General features: G+C 31.8%; 1 protein-coding gene across 6 annotated transcripts in view; it reads left to right on the top strand.

The window, feature by feature from the left end:
* LOC106880478 (1-phosphatidylinositol 4,5-bisphosphate phosphodiesterase delta-4) overlaps positions 1 to 17143 on the top strand; it is a 142682-nt gene that overhangs the window by 72598 nt on the left and 52941 nt on the right. For 3 of the 6 annotated variants that reach the window (XM_089361686.1, XM_089361687.1, XM_089361685.1), the window contains exons 5-7: positions 1242 to 1371; positions 2635 to 2753; positions 9409 to 9426. In XM_089361686.1, coding sequence (XP_089217812.1) covers positions 1242 to 1371; positions 2635 to 2753; positions 9409 to 9426 — 267 coding nt within the window. The remainder of the gene's footprint in view (positions 1 to 1241; positions 1372 to 2634; positions 2754 to 9408; positions 9427 to 17143) is intronic. The other 3 variants (XM_089361688.1, XM_089361689.1, XM_089361690.1) reach the window with 1 other exon arrangement.

Raw genomic sequence — 17143 nt, forward strand, 5'->3', positions numbered from 1 at the left:
AAATTGCTTTATTAAATGTTGTTTCTAATGATTCTTTAGCAACATAATAGTCAACTAAATCTTTTGTTTCTGTCATAAATGAGATCATTAGGTACAACTTTTGTTTCACTGATGGTTGATAGTTTTATATTCGCAAGCATGGCTGTGTAGTAAGAACTTTTTTTTTCCTAACCACATGGTTTCAGTTTCAGTCCTACTGTGTGACATCTTGGGCAGTTTTTTTCAACTAGAGCCCCAGGCCGACCAAAGCCTTGTGAGTGGATTTGATAGACAGAAACTGAAAGAAACCCATTGCATTTATGTATGTATACATACATGTAGCATTTTGTGTGTGTGTGCGTTACTGTCTCCTTTTCTGGCATCACATGATAGATGTAAGCAAGTGTTACCATCATACACATAGTGTCCTTCATTTCCAGTCATCCAAGATATGTCTGGTCATGAAGAAATATTATCTTACTTGGAGGGTTGGCATCAAGAGCATCCAGCTGTAAAAAATGCACCTCATCAAATTCCATCCAAACCATGCAAAATAAAAAAAGTAAAGGTTAAAACGATTCTGATGATGAACCCATCTATGATAGATACCCACCTATAGTGATAGGTACGGAAAAATAGTGGTTGGCATTAGGAAGGACATCCAGCCATAGAGACCAAGCCAAAACTGACTATGGCATCTGGTGTGGCCCCTAGCCTTGCCAGTTCATGTTAAGTTGTCCAACCTATGCCAGCATGGAAAACAGATGCTAAGGTTACTTGATCAGAGTTGACCTGGGGTTAAGTAACAATATGCATTAAAAAAATGCATCTATTTTGTAAACTGAAGTTCATGTGTATTCTCTGTTTTCTGTGCATGTATGTGTGTGTATTCTCTGTTTTCTGTGCATGTATGTGTGTGTATTCTCTGTTTTCTGTGCATGTATGTGTGTGTATGCTTGTCTGTGTGTTTGTTTGCATTCAATAAACTCTGCTGCTGTAAACTAAATAAAATTTATAGATTCTTTGTTAGTTTTGACAATGAGTATTTAGTCATTTGATCAACTCGCCTTGTTACTCATCAAATTAATACACACACACACTTGAAACAAGGTGTGGTTGTGTCGTTAAGAAGCTTGCTTCCCAACTTTCTAGGGGTAAGCAAGTAGGAAATAACAGTTACTACCCAAGGACAAAAATTGTGTTACGCAGTGTTATTGTAATATTAACCAAAAACATATAAGTTCCTTAACCAATTTTTTCACATGGATCAGAGATGCTTTTCTAAGTGCTGACAAAAATTCTGATGGTGAAGTGGATTTCGATGAACTGGTTAAATTACTGAAGACCCTTAATGCACGCATGAAGAAGAAATACATTTTGCAGATTTTCAATGTAATTTCTTTTGCATTTATTTCATTTTTTTAAATTTCTTTTTTTTTATACTTCATTTATTAATAAATATATTTTGTTTCATAACATGTGAACAAAAGTGTTATTAGTTACAAGAATCCAATACGTAAATCACTGGCTCATTGCATTTCTGATAGTAAAGAACTATCTGTAATTTGGTGCAAAGTTAGCAGCAGAGGAACAGACTTTAATCCTTTACCTGTCCAAAGAATCTCATAAGTTTGTGCTAAACATTAATGCGTGTTTTCAGACTTTTAGTTAGTCCCTGTTTCATGTTCTGAGTAATTAATATAAATCTTTTCTTTCATAAGTACCAAATTACTATGGTGGTTGAAAAAATTGGGAATGTACATCATATATGATGCCTGGATGCCAGAGAAATATGCCCATGTGATAAACAGGACCGGCAAATGGCTAAAGATAAATTGTATTGAGAAACTAATGGTTAAAAAACAAAATCATAGTTGAGTCAAACTCAAACATAGAATATGCAGTGATATACATGAGGCTATAACTCACATCATATAAGATGCCCACAGTTAACTCAAGATGATTATAAAAAGTACAGGCTTCAGAAAATTGCTGCAATAATTCAACGGAATTTTTTTAAGAGGTTCAATTTTTTTTTTTTTTTTTTTTTTGATATGCAAAAAGGAGCATTGACTATTTTTGTGGGAACAGAAATGAAAGCTCTTGAAGACAATAATATGAAGATATGGGATTTTCCTACACATACTGAAAATAGAACAGAGCACAAGTTGGATTTTGTTGTTGTTATGAGAAAAAGAAAGTATGTCTGGATGCACCCTTTTGATACCAGAGTTGAGAAAAAGAAGAAAGAAAAATTAGAGTATTATAGAATCTTGGAAAATGAAATTCTCAAACATTGGAATAAAGATATTAACAAGGTCATGATACTGCAAATTATCATTGGGACCTTGGAACTGTGATGAATAATTTGAGTGCAATCTGTGAGTGAGTGCTGTACTGAAAACCTTTTTACTTGGTTCAATGAGAATTATCCAGTCAGTTGGCAATATAAAGTAAGGACAGATATGAATAGCATAAAACGACTTTAATAGAAAATAGTGCAAGAGTGCTTCTCATCCAAGCCCTTAGGTTGTGGTTCAATAGGGAGCATAATTAAAGTGGTTACAGAATCAGTATTGTATGACTATAAATAATTTTAATAATTGTTTCTAACAAAGGCACAAGGCTATAATTTTTTTTTTTTTTCTTTTAAAGGAAGCTAACACAGACAAAACTGTCAACCGTCATGGTAAGCAAACTTTGGATAGTGAAGAATTTGTGAAATTCTATCATCTTCTCACTAGGAGAAGTGAACTGGAAGAATTGTTCAAGAGGTAAATATTGCTATTTTTTGCCTTCCCTTGTCATTCTTTAATTTAACTTTCCATTTCTTAACATTTCTACTAAAAGAAAAAAGAAACAATGTTTGTGTTCCTTTTGCATATGTTTCCTTTATTCTTAATCAAATCTTTGTGCGTGTGAAATACTAAACAGTTTTTGTTATTGTAATAATATCATTTTTTAAAACCTATTTTCTATTAGTTACATGAACAAGAAGTTTTAGATTTATGAGGAAGATAAGAATGTATGATGTTCATACCTTTTCCCAAGAATATAAGCAAACATTTTTCACACTTTTCAAAAAACATATCCATGAGTGTTATATTTCTTCCTCCAACTAGTATGGAAGCCAAGCCAATATGAAGGTCTAGATTTCGTATTAGCTGAACCTCCTCAATCAAGCAACAAAATCTTCAGTAAACCTTCTGGCATCTTCAAAATGGAGAGACATGTGTTTGGAGTCTTAAATCATCTGTCCATATTAGAGACAAGGTAACCATGAATGACTACGACACTGATTGAAAACATTATTCAATCATGTCTTTCTCTCTCTTTGGTGGCTGCGCCAGCATTGCAGAACAGACACAATTCAACAAAACTAAAATTCCTTCCTCAATAAATCTCAAGCTTTATGCCCATCGCATTGAGATATTGTTATAATTATGGGAAGTTTGTTTTACTTTGTGTTTCTCTTTCTATTTCTTTGCCATTTCATGAATGTAATAAGTTTATATATTGTATTTATTATTCTATAACCTCTTATTTCATATATATATTTATCATTTCTGATTCCTCCTTTCACTCCTGCACTCATTGATTCAGCCCAATTCTTTGTCCTTGCTGTGCAAGTGTAACAAACATGTAATGAAACTTCTATATAGTCGTGTATAAATAAAACAATATCCAAATTTTTATCAACAAACTCCCTGACATCTGTGGAATGAGGACCACGTTTTCTGTGCTAAGCGTTAAGATAGTATGCTTCACCAAAAAGAAAGGATGAACTAGCAAAGGAAGCTCAATGTAGTTGAAATAGCACTTAAATACTTTCCTAATCACATCCCACAAGCTAAAATAATTAGATACATTTTAATAATCTACTCTTAGATTCAGTGTCTAAAAAAAAAAGAATAGGATTGTTACAGTTAAAACATTTGCAATCAGAGGTCTGTTGGATCAGGGCTGATCTGGGGTCAAAGGTCAGCAAAAATAATGATATAAAGGTTTATTGATTGATTGTTTGAATATAGTAGAGTTAAATAAGGCCTAGGGACCAAATGTGTTATGTTACAGTCTTAATCCAGCACTGTATCTAAGAAATCTGTATTCTTATAAAATAGAGCCTTTGCCTCTTAATTTCTTAATTGTTATTTTTCCCTCTCATGAGGAAAGACAGGCATTTCACATCTTCCAAATTTGACTGCATTTTGATAGTTATTCAATTTGTTCAGCTAAGTCTTCCTACCATCTCCCATTGACATTAACTATTCATCACACTGATTATGGGAGATATCAATTTGGCTGGAGTTTCGATATCTAACCAAAGAGATTGGATTGCCATTAACCAGAAATGGATTGAAACACATTTAGATCAACTCTCTGAGAATTTAGCTTCTACACGATTTTGTTGCAGTATTTTGTGTTATTTCTATGGCATTAGAAAGTAACAAGGAGTAGGGAGCTGGCAGAATCGTTAACATGCCAGGCAAAATGCTTTGCACCGTTTCATCCATCTTCATGTTCTGTATATATATATATATATATATATTTATATATATATGATAGATAGATAGATAGATAGAAATATTTACCAAAATTACATAAAATTATCTTTAAATACAGTAGTGGCCATAATATAAGGGTCATTAAGAACAAGTGTATTATTATAGAAGATTAACAAAACGTTGAGACTAGATATTTTACACATATTTAGATATATCTAACTCTTACTATTAATATTTTGTGAACATCTCTTTACTATCAATGACCTCCTGACATCTCTTACCACAAGACTGAATTAATCTCTTGCAAAATGATGGAGTAATATTGTTCCATTCGTTTTTCAATAATTCCCAGAGTATCACTCTCGGTACATGTCCACAGATTGCACTGTCCCCAGAATGATACTCAAACACTCTGAAATGTCCATACTGGAACTTCTGGTGCAAATGCCAAGCAGTACAGCATGTCTTTTCCAAATTTCTGACAGTGAAAATCATCATGGTATTGTTTTTTCTCACAAACACTGCCCAACTGACCCTGCTATACTGTGTAGTCAACAAAATCAAAAACAAATTAATGATGCACATGTGAGAAATTAAAAATATAGAATGGCGACAATTTACCCATCGCACCTTCTGTGTGTGCTTGTGTGTGTGTGTGTGTGTGTGTGTGTATAAAACTCTGTGCTGCATCTCGGAATATATATATATATGTATGTGTGTGTATATATGTATGTGTGTGCAAACAGGACACAGTCGTGTGTCGATAAGCCAGCTGGAGGAGATGTCCTCCTGGGGCTAAAAGCAACAGTAACATCCACCCCTAGGGGTCAGCCACACTTAAGTGGCAATATACTACACTTTATCGTGCAGTTACTGTTAATACTTCATTTAGAGAATTAACATTGCTTATATATATATATATATATATATATATATATATATATATATTATGCATAATTTTTCCAGTATGTCTTTGTGTGAGTCCTTTACTAACAAATTAACACTGACTGTCAGACCAACCTTGATGATGTCAGTATTACTTGCTTCCTTTTAGAAAATAAATAAATGAATATAAAGCAGAGTTTCTGTGAGGTCAAGGTAGTGGAATACTGAGCACTAACTTTATTATGACATTTTGTTGTGTTGTACTTCTGAATATGACACATACTGTTCTGCTTTTGTGTCAAAGAACACTACTTAAGTTACAGGAACTGAACTGTCGTTCAAGTACTGTCACCCAACATATTCACCAAACCTTGCACCAACAGACTATCATGTTTTCCAGGTAATAGACAACTTTTTGCCAGGAAAAAACTTCAAATCTGAAGAAGATGCAAAAAAGCCTTTAGTGATTTCATCACCTCTTGCTCTCCAGAAATCTACATTGCTGGCATAAACTACCAATAAAAAGGCAAAATTGTGTTGATAATTTAAGTGCATACTTTGATTAACTGCATTGCTTTTTGCTGAGATAAAGTAAAATAAACTTTAGTTCAAAATTGGACATTTCATTCTTAATGACCTGATATAAAGGAGTATAAAGAAACCAACAAAATCATTACACTCATTGGTCTGGATACTCGTACATTAAATGAATTTGTGTACAAATCTCTCTTCTTCTCCTTTACACACACACACACACACACACACACACACACACACACACACACTCCTTATAGCATCTATTTAAATACAATATAGTTTTCCTCTTATTCTTTCCATATTTTTGTTTTTACATTATAACATTATGAATGTTTGAGATGGTTGATACAATTCATTTTCAATACCTTCGTATTTTGGCTTTAAAAAGAAAACTCTTGCTGTTACTCTTCAAGACCAAACTGAACTTAAAGAAAGGATGGAGGTTGGGAGAACACTAACAGATGTTATTGGCTGAAATTTAATACTGATCAATCTGCACATCTAGTATTAATTGATATTGATGGATGTTTGCTAACATCCATCAATAGATAGCTTTTGATTCTAATGTTACACACTCAATTATTTGTAAGCATATATTTCATCCATCAAAAATTCATAACCTGAGGGAAGATGTCCCATGGTCCAGGCTTAGTTCAGGCCCCAACTAATGCACTATAGAGGTTCTTGAATTTAGCTGTGACATCATATTGGTACCTCTCTTTTGGCAATGCAGTTTAGTCATTCACCTGACAGGGACAAATTCCACTGAAATAGATAATATCAGTAACAGGTAGAGCCCATAGGCTCGGGAAGAAGGAGTGCAGGGGATGCAAGTGTACCCTCTAAAATTTTGGGTAAGCGATGAAAACATTTTGAACATTTTCTTGCAAAACTTCATTAGAATGAACAAGGGTAGAAACATTTCTGGGCTGATTTTAAGCATTACTTTACCATTATTAGATTTACCTGATTTAATTGATACACAAATATCATAATAATTATTATTGTTATACCTGTGTTTGGTTTGATATTAAGATTAAAAAAGATTGACCTTGTTTGTAAAAAAAATTAATGATGCACAATATATATATATATATATATATATATATATATATATATATATATATATATATATATACACACATACATATATATATATATTCCGAGATGCAGCACAGGGTTTGCACGCCCTAAGTAAATTTCATTCCTGCACTTAGATCAGGTGAAACCCACCTGGTCTACATTGTACATCTGTCATGTCATTTGAAACTTTGATAATTAAATAAACTTTATATTTTGCATGTGTTTGTATGTTTAATTGTTGTAGACTCACTGTTATACACACCCATCTCTTATACATGAGACTGTGTATTATATATCAATTATAGTTAATTCACTTAGATACACACAACAATAATACACACCCTCTTGTATTACTCCTATTTAAAAGGATGCATTTTGCCATGCCATGTTAGGAATCTCTGGTTGCTATTAATTTCAGTAGGTCCTCAGTTTGTTTTGTTGTCTCTCTGCCAATAGCATCAATATGCTTGTGTGACCCTTGTTCACTATTAGTGTTCAAAAGTTTCCAAAATATAACACTTGATATAGCCTGGTATTCAGCTTTGTTGCAACAATCATCAAAGCTTATTCAGCAATAATAGTAGATACAGATGAAATATGGCCATTAATCTCCTCTTGGGCCTTGTGCTCAAGCCATGCAATACTTTGCACCCTCAAGAGAAGCTTAATATATGGTATGTTTCAGTTTTCAATCCACTTAAAATTTCAATTGACATATGATCCATTTTTAATCCATTAAAATTCCATCTAAATACCAGTTTAATAATGACAGCAACATGATCAATTAATAGTGGAGTGTAAGTTATCAGAATACTTTGTGGTACTCATTTCAGGTCGTTGCCCTGAGTTCAAATCTTATTGACATCATTCACCCTTTCAGGATTGGGCAAATTAAGTGCCTACAGACTTAGTGTGGCAACAAAAGTAAATTTTTAAAACAACACTAGCACCAACTAGATGGTGTTGTGGAGTTGAAAGAGGGATTCCTCCAGTTGGATTAGCATGTGACTTGGTGAGAAATATTTGATCTAGTATCTGAAGTGTATATGGGCATATGTCATATATTAGTTTATATTACACAAAACATCAACTATTGAATACACCAACCACATGTATAAATATACATGTGTGTGTCTGTGTATGTATGTGTATATGTATATATATGTATATGACTTTTCAACTTAAATCAGAATAAGTATATACATAACTGGATGTGTGTGTGTGTGTGTGTGTTTGTGTGTATATTCACATACACATGCATGTATTTCGTACACACATTTGTGTATGTTTATAAATATTTGTCTTTTCCTTTCTTTGTGTACACACACACACATAAATTCAGAAGCTGGTCATTCTGTCACTGCTCAGTTTCTTGTGATATGCAATCCTTCACATGATAAAGGGTTGACATTTCATCAGTTGAACCTTCTGTCACTAGCAACTCTGAGTTGTGACAGTGACTCATCAACTTCTCTTATTAAATAGTTTTTCTCTTGCTTGCACTTCCAAACAAGCAAGTATATGTATGGTTATGTATAACACATTTGTTCTCTAAAACAACACATAAATTCAAATAAAGAACTCGGCACCATTTCATAACACAGTTGAGTATTGCATACTTATTTAAGCTGAAAGTTAGCACTGGATTAACCCATTAAGCAAAATAAGTACGTGCTAAGGGCATCAAGGCATGGGGGCACCACAGAAATGAAAATGATTTACGGCACTACAGAAATCACTTTGAACTTGCTAAAATATTTGTAATGCTTTATCTCTCTACTAAGTATAGGAGCAGAAGTTTTATGTAAAATTAATTTTAACGATATCATTGAATACTTTGCAACTAAAAAAAAAAAAAAAAAAACTTTTCAAATATAAATAAAGTGGAAGTATACAAAAATAAACATTATTTTCCATCTTACTGTGAATTTTGTTTCATTTTAAAAAATAAAAATTTATTTTATGGTTTATTATTGTTTACATTTTGAAATATTTTTGTTTACATTTTGAACCATTTACATATACTTGAGGGCACCAAAACTTAATGGTTTGGCAAAAAAAACCAAGTCCTAGACTTAAAAAAAAAAACTAAGTACAGGGGCTGATTTGCTCATCTAAACCCTTAAAGATATTGTCCCAACTAAGTGAAAAATAAAAGTAAAAGATATATTCATTTAAAACACTTTAAATACACGTGTTTATCTTTGATTATGTCTGTGTTGATAATATAATTTTATATTGCACTGAAAAATCATCTTCTCACAACAATCTTCACTTTTTTAATCTGCACACAGTTGTATGCCCACCACTGACCAGTATGTACCTCTTAGTTATAAATTGATCAATACTATCTTGCTATTTCCCTAATTAATGACAAACTTTTTTTTTTTTGATACTTTTATTTTATTTGACAATCTAGCCTTTGTGAAGAATCCAGGTGAGATTAGGCATTGTTTTTGTTTTATGGGTTTTTTTAAAAATTTATTTACCTTTATATTTTTGCTTCATCTCTCACAAAGCTTTCCAAATTTCTCTGAGAAAAGCATAAGTTAACTGAAAATGTTTGTCCTTCTTTTACTATCACTACTTTACCATGGACATGTATATATATATATATATTTATATATATATATATATATATATATATATATATATATATATATATATATATTGCTGATCTTGAGCATTGGTTTAATGTCTTTTTTTTTTTTTACATATATTTCTTTTATGGGTTAAAAAAAAAATTCTCTCTGTTTCTTCATCTTCCTGTCCATTCATCCATCTATCCATTTCTCTCTGTATATATATATATGTACTATTCATCTATTTATATTTAAGTATGTCTCTACCTGTTTGTCTCGCAAAGGAGCTGGCTATCCCTCTAGCTGTCTGTTTGCCAAGCTATCTAGCTACCTCACTATCTGTCTATCCATCTACCTGTCTGTCTGTATTCATCTACCTTTCCAAGTGTCCATCTACTTGTGTCTACCCTCTACCTGTCTGTCTACCTCTCCATCTGTCCATCTAGTTAGCTAGCTAATCTGCTGGTTTAACCCTTTCCCTACATAGCTGACATACATAACTGTTTATATTTAGCTACCAAATTATTCGGATTTTTTTTTTTTGTTTAAATTGTGTGAAAGAAGATATTGCTTTTATATTTAGAAGGGGAGTGGTACATTTTATGACACACATATACATGCACACATGACAATGCACAAACTCTCCCACTCTCTCTCTCTCTCTCTCTCTCTCTCTCTCTCTCTCTCTCTCTCTCTCTCTCTCTCTCTCACACACATACACACTTACTTTTGCTGCTACTTCATTTATTGTTGCTTATAAATATATATTTTAATTATAAATATGTCTCTTATAAAAAGTAGTTCAGGAAATAAGTGTATACATGTGTATATGTTTGATATATTTCTGTGTTTGTACATGTTTCTATGTCTGCCTCTTTGTGTGTTTGCATGTAATATTCCAAATCTGTAATTTTGGCATATTCATCCACTTATCTATGATACCTACAGATAGGGAGGGTAACATATTTATTTACTAACAGACCATCTCCTACTTCACCCCACCACATCAACAAGCATGTTATAAGATTCCCTTCTATTGAAGTTGCATTTTTGCATTCTCCTTTGTGTGAGTGTGTGTGTGTGTGTGTGTGTTTGTGTGGGAGGGTGTTTCTTTTTTGGAGGAGGGCATTTTTTTTTGTTTTTGAAATGCATGGAGTTTTCTGTTCTTTGAGTTTTTATTTATTTTTATATTTTATTTCCTCTTTTAATATAAAACTACAGTGTAAGTATTGAAGCCCAAACAAGCATGTACATATACACCACATACACATGCACACACAAACATAAAAAAACACCTATCAAACACCTATCATCATCATTTTAAGATCTACATTTTCATGCTTGCTTGCTTGGGTCACAGACTGTGCAGGTCACACTGTGTAACCTGAACAAACATGTCATACACAAACATATGTCGCACACACAGACACACAATTATTGTTCACCCAAAACAGCTGTAAAGATAAGATTACTACATTATTTCTTTTGTTTATTTGTATTTGCAACCTTCTGTGTAAATACACTTCTCACACCTATTTTCGTTTAATCTGCCTTTTTTACTTTCATACTCGCACTTGAACATATCATCTATATATCTATATTTACACACACATACGCATCTTGAGAATGTAACCCTTTGTTTATTTAAAGAAAAGATATCAATAACAATAAATAATATTTGTGGTTGTGTAGAAATGAAGAAAATAAGTGACATTTGTTGACCATGGTGATGTTTGTTGATGGAAGAAATTGATGAAATTGCAAGCATTTAGGCTAGCTTAATCTCTGGGCTAAGGCACACTCAACAGATAGTTAGATGTATTACTTCGTGTTGTAGCAACCTATCAGTTGTGGGTTCTTTTTTCCATTGTTAAAAGTTCTTAAATGTCATAGCCTTACTACTCTCTTTAAAGAACTACAAAACAATAAAAAAGTTAATATATTTGAATATTGGATTGGGAATCATGAATCAGGGGTTCATATCATCTGTAGATATTGTTTCCAAGATAGAGCAGCTAATTACTGTAAGCAGTTATACTTGCAACTGAATGCTGTTTGTTGTTAAACTCTCAACAGTGGGGGAATAATGGGAGTTAATGAAAGACCATTAGTCTCTGTAACCAATCTTTATATTATCTGTACAATTTTCCCAAAGACTTGAGATATATCCTCCAAGATTAATTCTACGCTAAAACTGTTCTTTTAATTTTTTTACTAAATTCAATCATTAGACATATGCCCTTTCTCCTGACTAAGACACACAAAAAAAGTGTAAGGTACTTAATTTGAATATTGGATTATGAATCAGGAATTTAAATCCATTGTAGATGCTTGTTGTTTCTAGGTGCTTAGTTCTCATTATTTTACCTCGTTTGAACCCTAACTATAGAGAATAGATAATGTCTTCTGAGAAAATAACCTGTGTAGATTAGCATCATATTTAGTGGGATGTTTATTTCTCATCTGCTTGATATTTCTATAAATTGAAGTGAAGCACCTTTCTAGTGGATGCTAGAACTCCAGATTTTTATGTTACTGGAATAAACAAACTTGTTGGCAAAAATGTGATGTTTGTAACGGTACTTACTTTGATGAATAAAATTTCCACTGTATCGAAATATATTGTGATGAATTTCATGTTTCAAAATGTTGCTTACTTTTTACTCAGCCTGATAGACATACTTATATACATATTTTCTTTTTTCTGACATTTAAAGGATTCTTCTGTTGGACATGTTCCTGGTGGCACCATTTAAGATAGTAGTATTTATCTATTGAAATGATACAATAATTTCAAATACACATAATTTTGTTCCAGTATTTCTCTCTCCTTTTTCTCTATATATCATTTATGTTAAATGCCAAAGTCATTGCAAACACTGTTAAATTGAGGAATTATCAGCTATCTGGAGAGACATATAAATCAACAGCTGTTGTTTTTGTTTTACTACAATTTCCTTCTACTTTAAAAAAAAAAAAAAGATTCTTTTACACCGTGCATGAAATATAGATGGATAGCTAGATAGATGGATACATAGCTAGAGACAGATAGATATAGAGATGTTTTCATGTGTACACATAAATCCACTAAATGCTTTGATATATATGTAAATAAGTACATATATTCACATATACATACTTGTTGAAAGGGCAATATGCACCTTCCTGTGCCATTTATTTCTGATTATTTCTGTAAAATCTCCTTAGGATATGTACACTTTTGCAATTAGCATTTTATATTTTGCCTACAAAGAAATTGCTTGAAAATAGCAAAGCTTTGTGTATACATGTGTGTCTATAGCAATTACATTGTACAAAAGGCATTTTAATCATCAGAAACTACAAGAACTGTTTAATATATACAAGCATGCAAGCACCTATACCATGGAGCACAAAAAACAGATCATGAAATGAAGAAAAAATTTATGCAATGAAAGAACATTATGTAATGAAAGCATTGTTTTCCTTTTCTTTCTTCAATTATGCAAGGTCTTATTTCAACCACCAAAATTATGTAAGAACCATATTCATAGGTGATATGTGCATCATGTCATAGGTGTGTGTCCAGTGACAAGTCTAGATGAAATTGTTCAGTAAATTTGGCTTATCTTTTCAAGAGTAGAATGCTAGGTATCAGTCATTTAGTATTGTTTATAGATATAAAGGTTTAAAGAGAAAAGAGAGGAATAGAGATTAGCGGAAGCTGATGGAAATAATGAGAGAGAGGGGGTAGTTAAGAGACAAGACAACATGAAGAACAGCCAAACAAAGACCAGATATAAATAAGATAAAATTAATTGCTAGCCGAAGGGAATTGTAGTCAGTTCACCTTGCAGGGGTCAAAGTTGTCAATCTCTGATGATAAAGCTGTTAAGAAACTCAGAAGCAATAGACATAGAGGCATGGGAGAAAGTGGAAGATAATACAAGTACAGTAAGCTGAAGATAAATTATAACTTTACATAAGAGCAAAGGTGCTACAGAATTTGTGTCTGCAAGAGAAGATTACATTAGAGAATCAATTAAGAGGTCTTATTTTGGCATGATATGGTCCTCAATAACATAATTCATAAATGAAAAGGTTAGTGTTGTATAGGGTTCCACTACAAATTATGAACCAGAATAGGGTATAAGATATACCCTGGGGCTTGACGTGGTGTATGCAGATGGCTTGTGAAGTAGATTGTTTAGAGGCCCTATTTGAGAAGGAGCTCAGGTGTGCAAGGTAGCATTACTTGACGTCAATCTACCTCACTACTACATGCACACATGCATCCCAACTGATATGGCCAACAACTTGCTTAACATAGATAAAACTAGATTAACACCCCCACTTAGCTCTTGGATGTCTTTAGTAAAGTCCACTCTTTTACATGTATTCAGCTTAGGTCACCAGTCTCGCATTAAATTTCTCTCTTCGTCCCACTATTCGTAGAAGCCTGAAAAGGACTGCTTTTCCTCCTCTAAGTCATTAATGAAAAGAATAAAAAATGTTCTATGAATGAAAGATTAAAGTTCAAAACATTATTTGTAACAAGGAAATTAAAAGGATAATTATCATAATAATAGCATATTATGGGAGTAAATTTGAATACCAGGATCAATTACTACCAAACAATTGTAAGTTGCTTCATAGAAGTATAGTATATGTCTTTCTAAACATCATTTGAATGAGTAAATGTCAAACGCAAGCTATAGAAGGTTATTGCTGCTCCATACTCTATTGTAGAAGTATCTTCTTGACTACAATTCCTTACTCCTGTTACTGCAGACAGACAAAAGCACATTTGAGTGCTGCTTGTATATCAACATATCTATTGTTGTGTTAACCCTTTCTGTTTTATTACATATTGTAGGGCTCTGTAAAGGACAGTACCACATAATGTGTAATCATAGTTATTTATGTGCATTGTAGTTTGAAGCAGAATGGTACTGAAGCAATTGTAACTGATATCAAACTTGTAATACTTACTTCATCTCCTTTTACATGAGTAAAAAAGAGACAGACAGAAAAAAGGAAAATGTCCCTTGCATTTGAAACTATGGAAATATTTAAAAAAAGACATTTAATTTAATTTTTCCACAATTTAATTGTTTTTTATGCTTTACTCTAAGTTGAAAAGTCGCAAAGACTGAAACTGGTACTAAAATGTTCTTCATGATAAAATTATTTTAGCATTTTCTACCTTGTCTTATTTTCCTTTTAAATATTAAATCATGTGTTCTTTTCAACCTATATATATATATATATATATATATATATATATATATATATATATATATATATATGTATATATATGTATATATATATATATGTATATATATATATATGTATATATATATGCACATATGTATATGACTGGCTTCCTTTAGCTTTCATCTACCAAACCCATTCACAAGGCTTTGGTCAGTTTAGAGAAATGAATTGACAGTCTTATATAAACATTGCTTGAACTTGTACTCTGGAGAGGAAGTTTCTGTGTACAAATATCTGCTCACCTTCGAACAACAGAGGCCTGCATATATGTGTATATAGATATTCAAAAAAGATGTTAGGGAATGTGTCTATACAAAAGGATGTATAGCTACAGATGGAACTCTTTCATCATAAGTATGCTCAATCATAGCTGACTTGAGGCTAAACATTAACCATAAATATTTCTAGCTTAAGCAGAATCTTCATTATTGATTCTTCACCCTTCCCCTGTCATTTACCCTTTCTCCTATGCAAAAATATACTAAATAATCTGAATATATCAAGCACACATCACTGTCAAAATGTTATCTTTAAGATAGCCTGTTAGTGCTAGTGTGTGTGTGCGCGCGCATGTATGTGTAATATATCATCTGTGAAACTAAGTGATTCAGAGATCTAGAGTCATAAATTACTCAAAGGTTTAGTTTCATAACAGAACATTTCAAACTAAACAGCTTTTAGACTCAATCTGAAAAAAATCTTTCACACAAAAAAGAAAGAAAACAAAGCGATATTCTCACATCATGCAACAGTTTTTTAAAAATCTTCTTTATGATTGATGTGTGTAATTATTTAATGGAATTTTTTGTTCTTTTTTTTGCTGGCTGTTGAAAATCTGACTCTTCAAATCTGTCCAACGTATGCAAGCATGGAGAGGTGGACATTAAATGATGATCTTTCTGAAAGATTAAATGTTTTTACTATACATGTGATAGTTGGTTTAAATTCTATTTAGTTTGACAAGTTCTTTGAAATGAAACTCTAAGCTTTTGAGTCACAGTCAATAGCTTCACAGCTAATAAATAATATACAGACACTGCTTTGTGCATTGTGCCCCACTCCTCCCAATTGCAAAAACCATACACACACAGACATACATATACTTATATGCATTAACCTACATTTAAAAAAAAAAAAAGTTACATAAATGATGTTCAATAATTTGTACGGTGTTGCTATTGTATGTATGGCTGTCTGAAGTGACATTCTGAAAAGGTCATATAACCAGTTTTACCAGCAATGTTGCCACCATTCTCTTCTGCATGGATTTTGCCCTCTCTCTTTCTCTTTCTCACATAAGCCTCATTATTTCTCATTCTGTCTTTCTCACTATATTTTTTTGTGTTCTTTCTCTTTCTTTCTGTCTCTCATTAATTTGAATGTATTCATTGTCTCTTATTCTTTTTCATTATTTTTTTCTCATTTTATTTACTCCCCACTTATCTCATTCATTTTGTTATTCTTTCCATTTAAATATTTCATATGAAAAATCTCTGAAAAAATTATTCCAAACAAAGATTAGTATTTCAAGGTATTTATGATGGTGGCATAAATAGAAGATTGAATGAAATTCTCAAAAATGAAAAAAAAAAATTTCTTTCCTTTTTATCTGCCTTTTTTTCCCTTTTTTCATCACATTGTATTTTTGACCAACGCACTTTATTTTGTGTACTCAGCAAAATTACACGTGTGTATTATGTGGTGTCTGTTAAATGTACACACCTTGTTAACTGTTTTACTCTTCTTTTGCTTTATATATATATATATATATATATATATATACATACATATATATATATATATATATATATACATACATATATATATATATATATATATACATACATACATATATATATATATATATATATATATATATATATATATATATATATATATATATATAAATATATATATATATATATATATATATATATATATATATACATGCATATATATATATATACATACATATATATATATATATATATATATATATATATATATATATATATAGTTTAGAAAACTTCTAACCTAAATTTTTAGTGATGCTTGTTACATCAGGAGCTACTAAAAGTAGGATAGTGTATATAACTGCTTGGTTACAATTACTATCAGTCCTATAATTATCATTAGTATTAACATCATTTTAAAGGACTAACTCCATCCCTTTGAATTATTATTATTATTATTATTATTATTAATATTATTATGGCAGTGAGCTGGCAGAATCGTTAGCACACCGGGCGAAATACTTAGCGGTATTTCATCTACCTTTACATTCTGAGTTCTAATGCATCCTTGGTCAACTTTGCC

This window comes from Octopus bimaculoides, chromosome 13, assembly GCF_046866305.1.
Source record: "Octopus bimaculoides isolate indiv1 chromosome 13, ASM4686630v1, whole genome shotgun sequence".
NCBI classification, from domain to species: domain Eukaryota; kingdom Metazoa; phylum Mollusca; class Cephalopoda; order Octopoda; family Octopodidae; genus Octopus; species Octopus bimaculoides.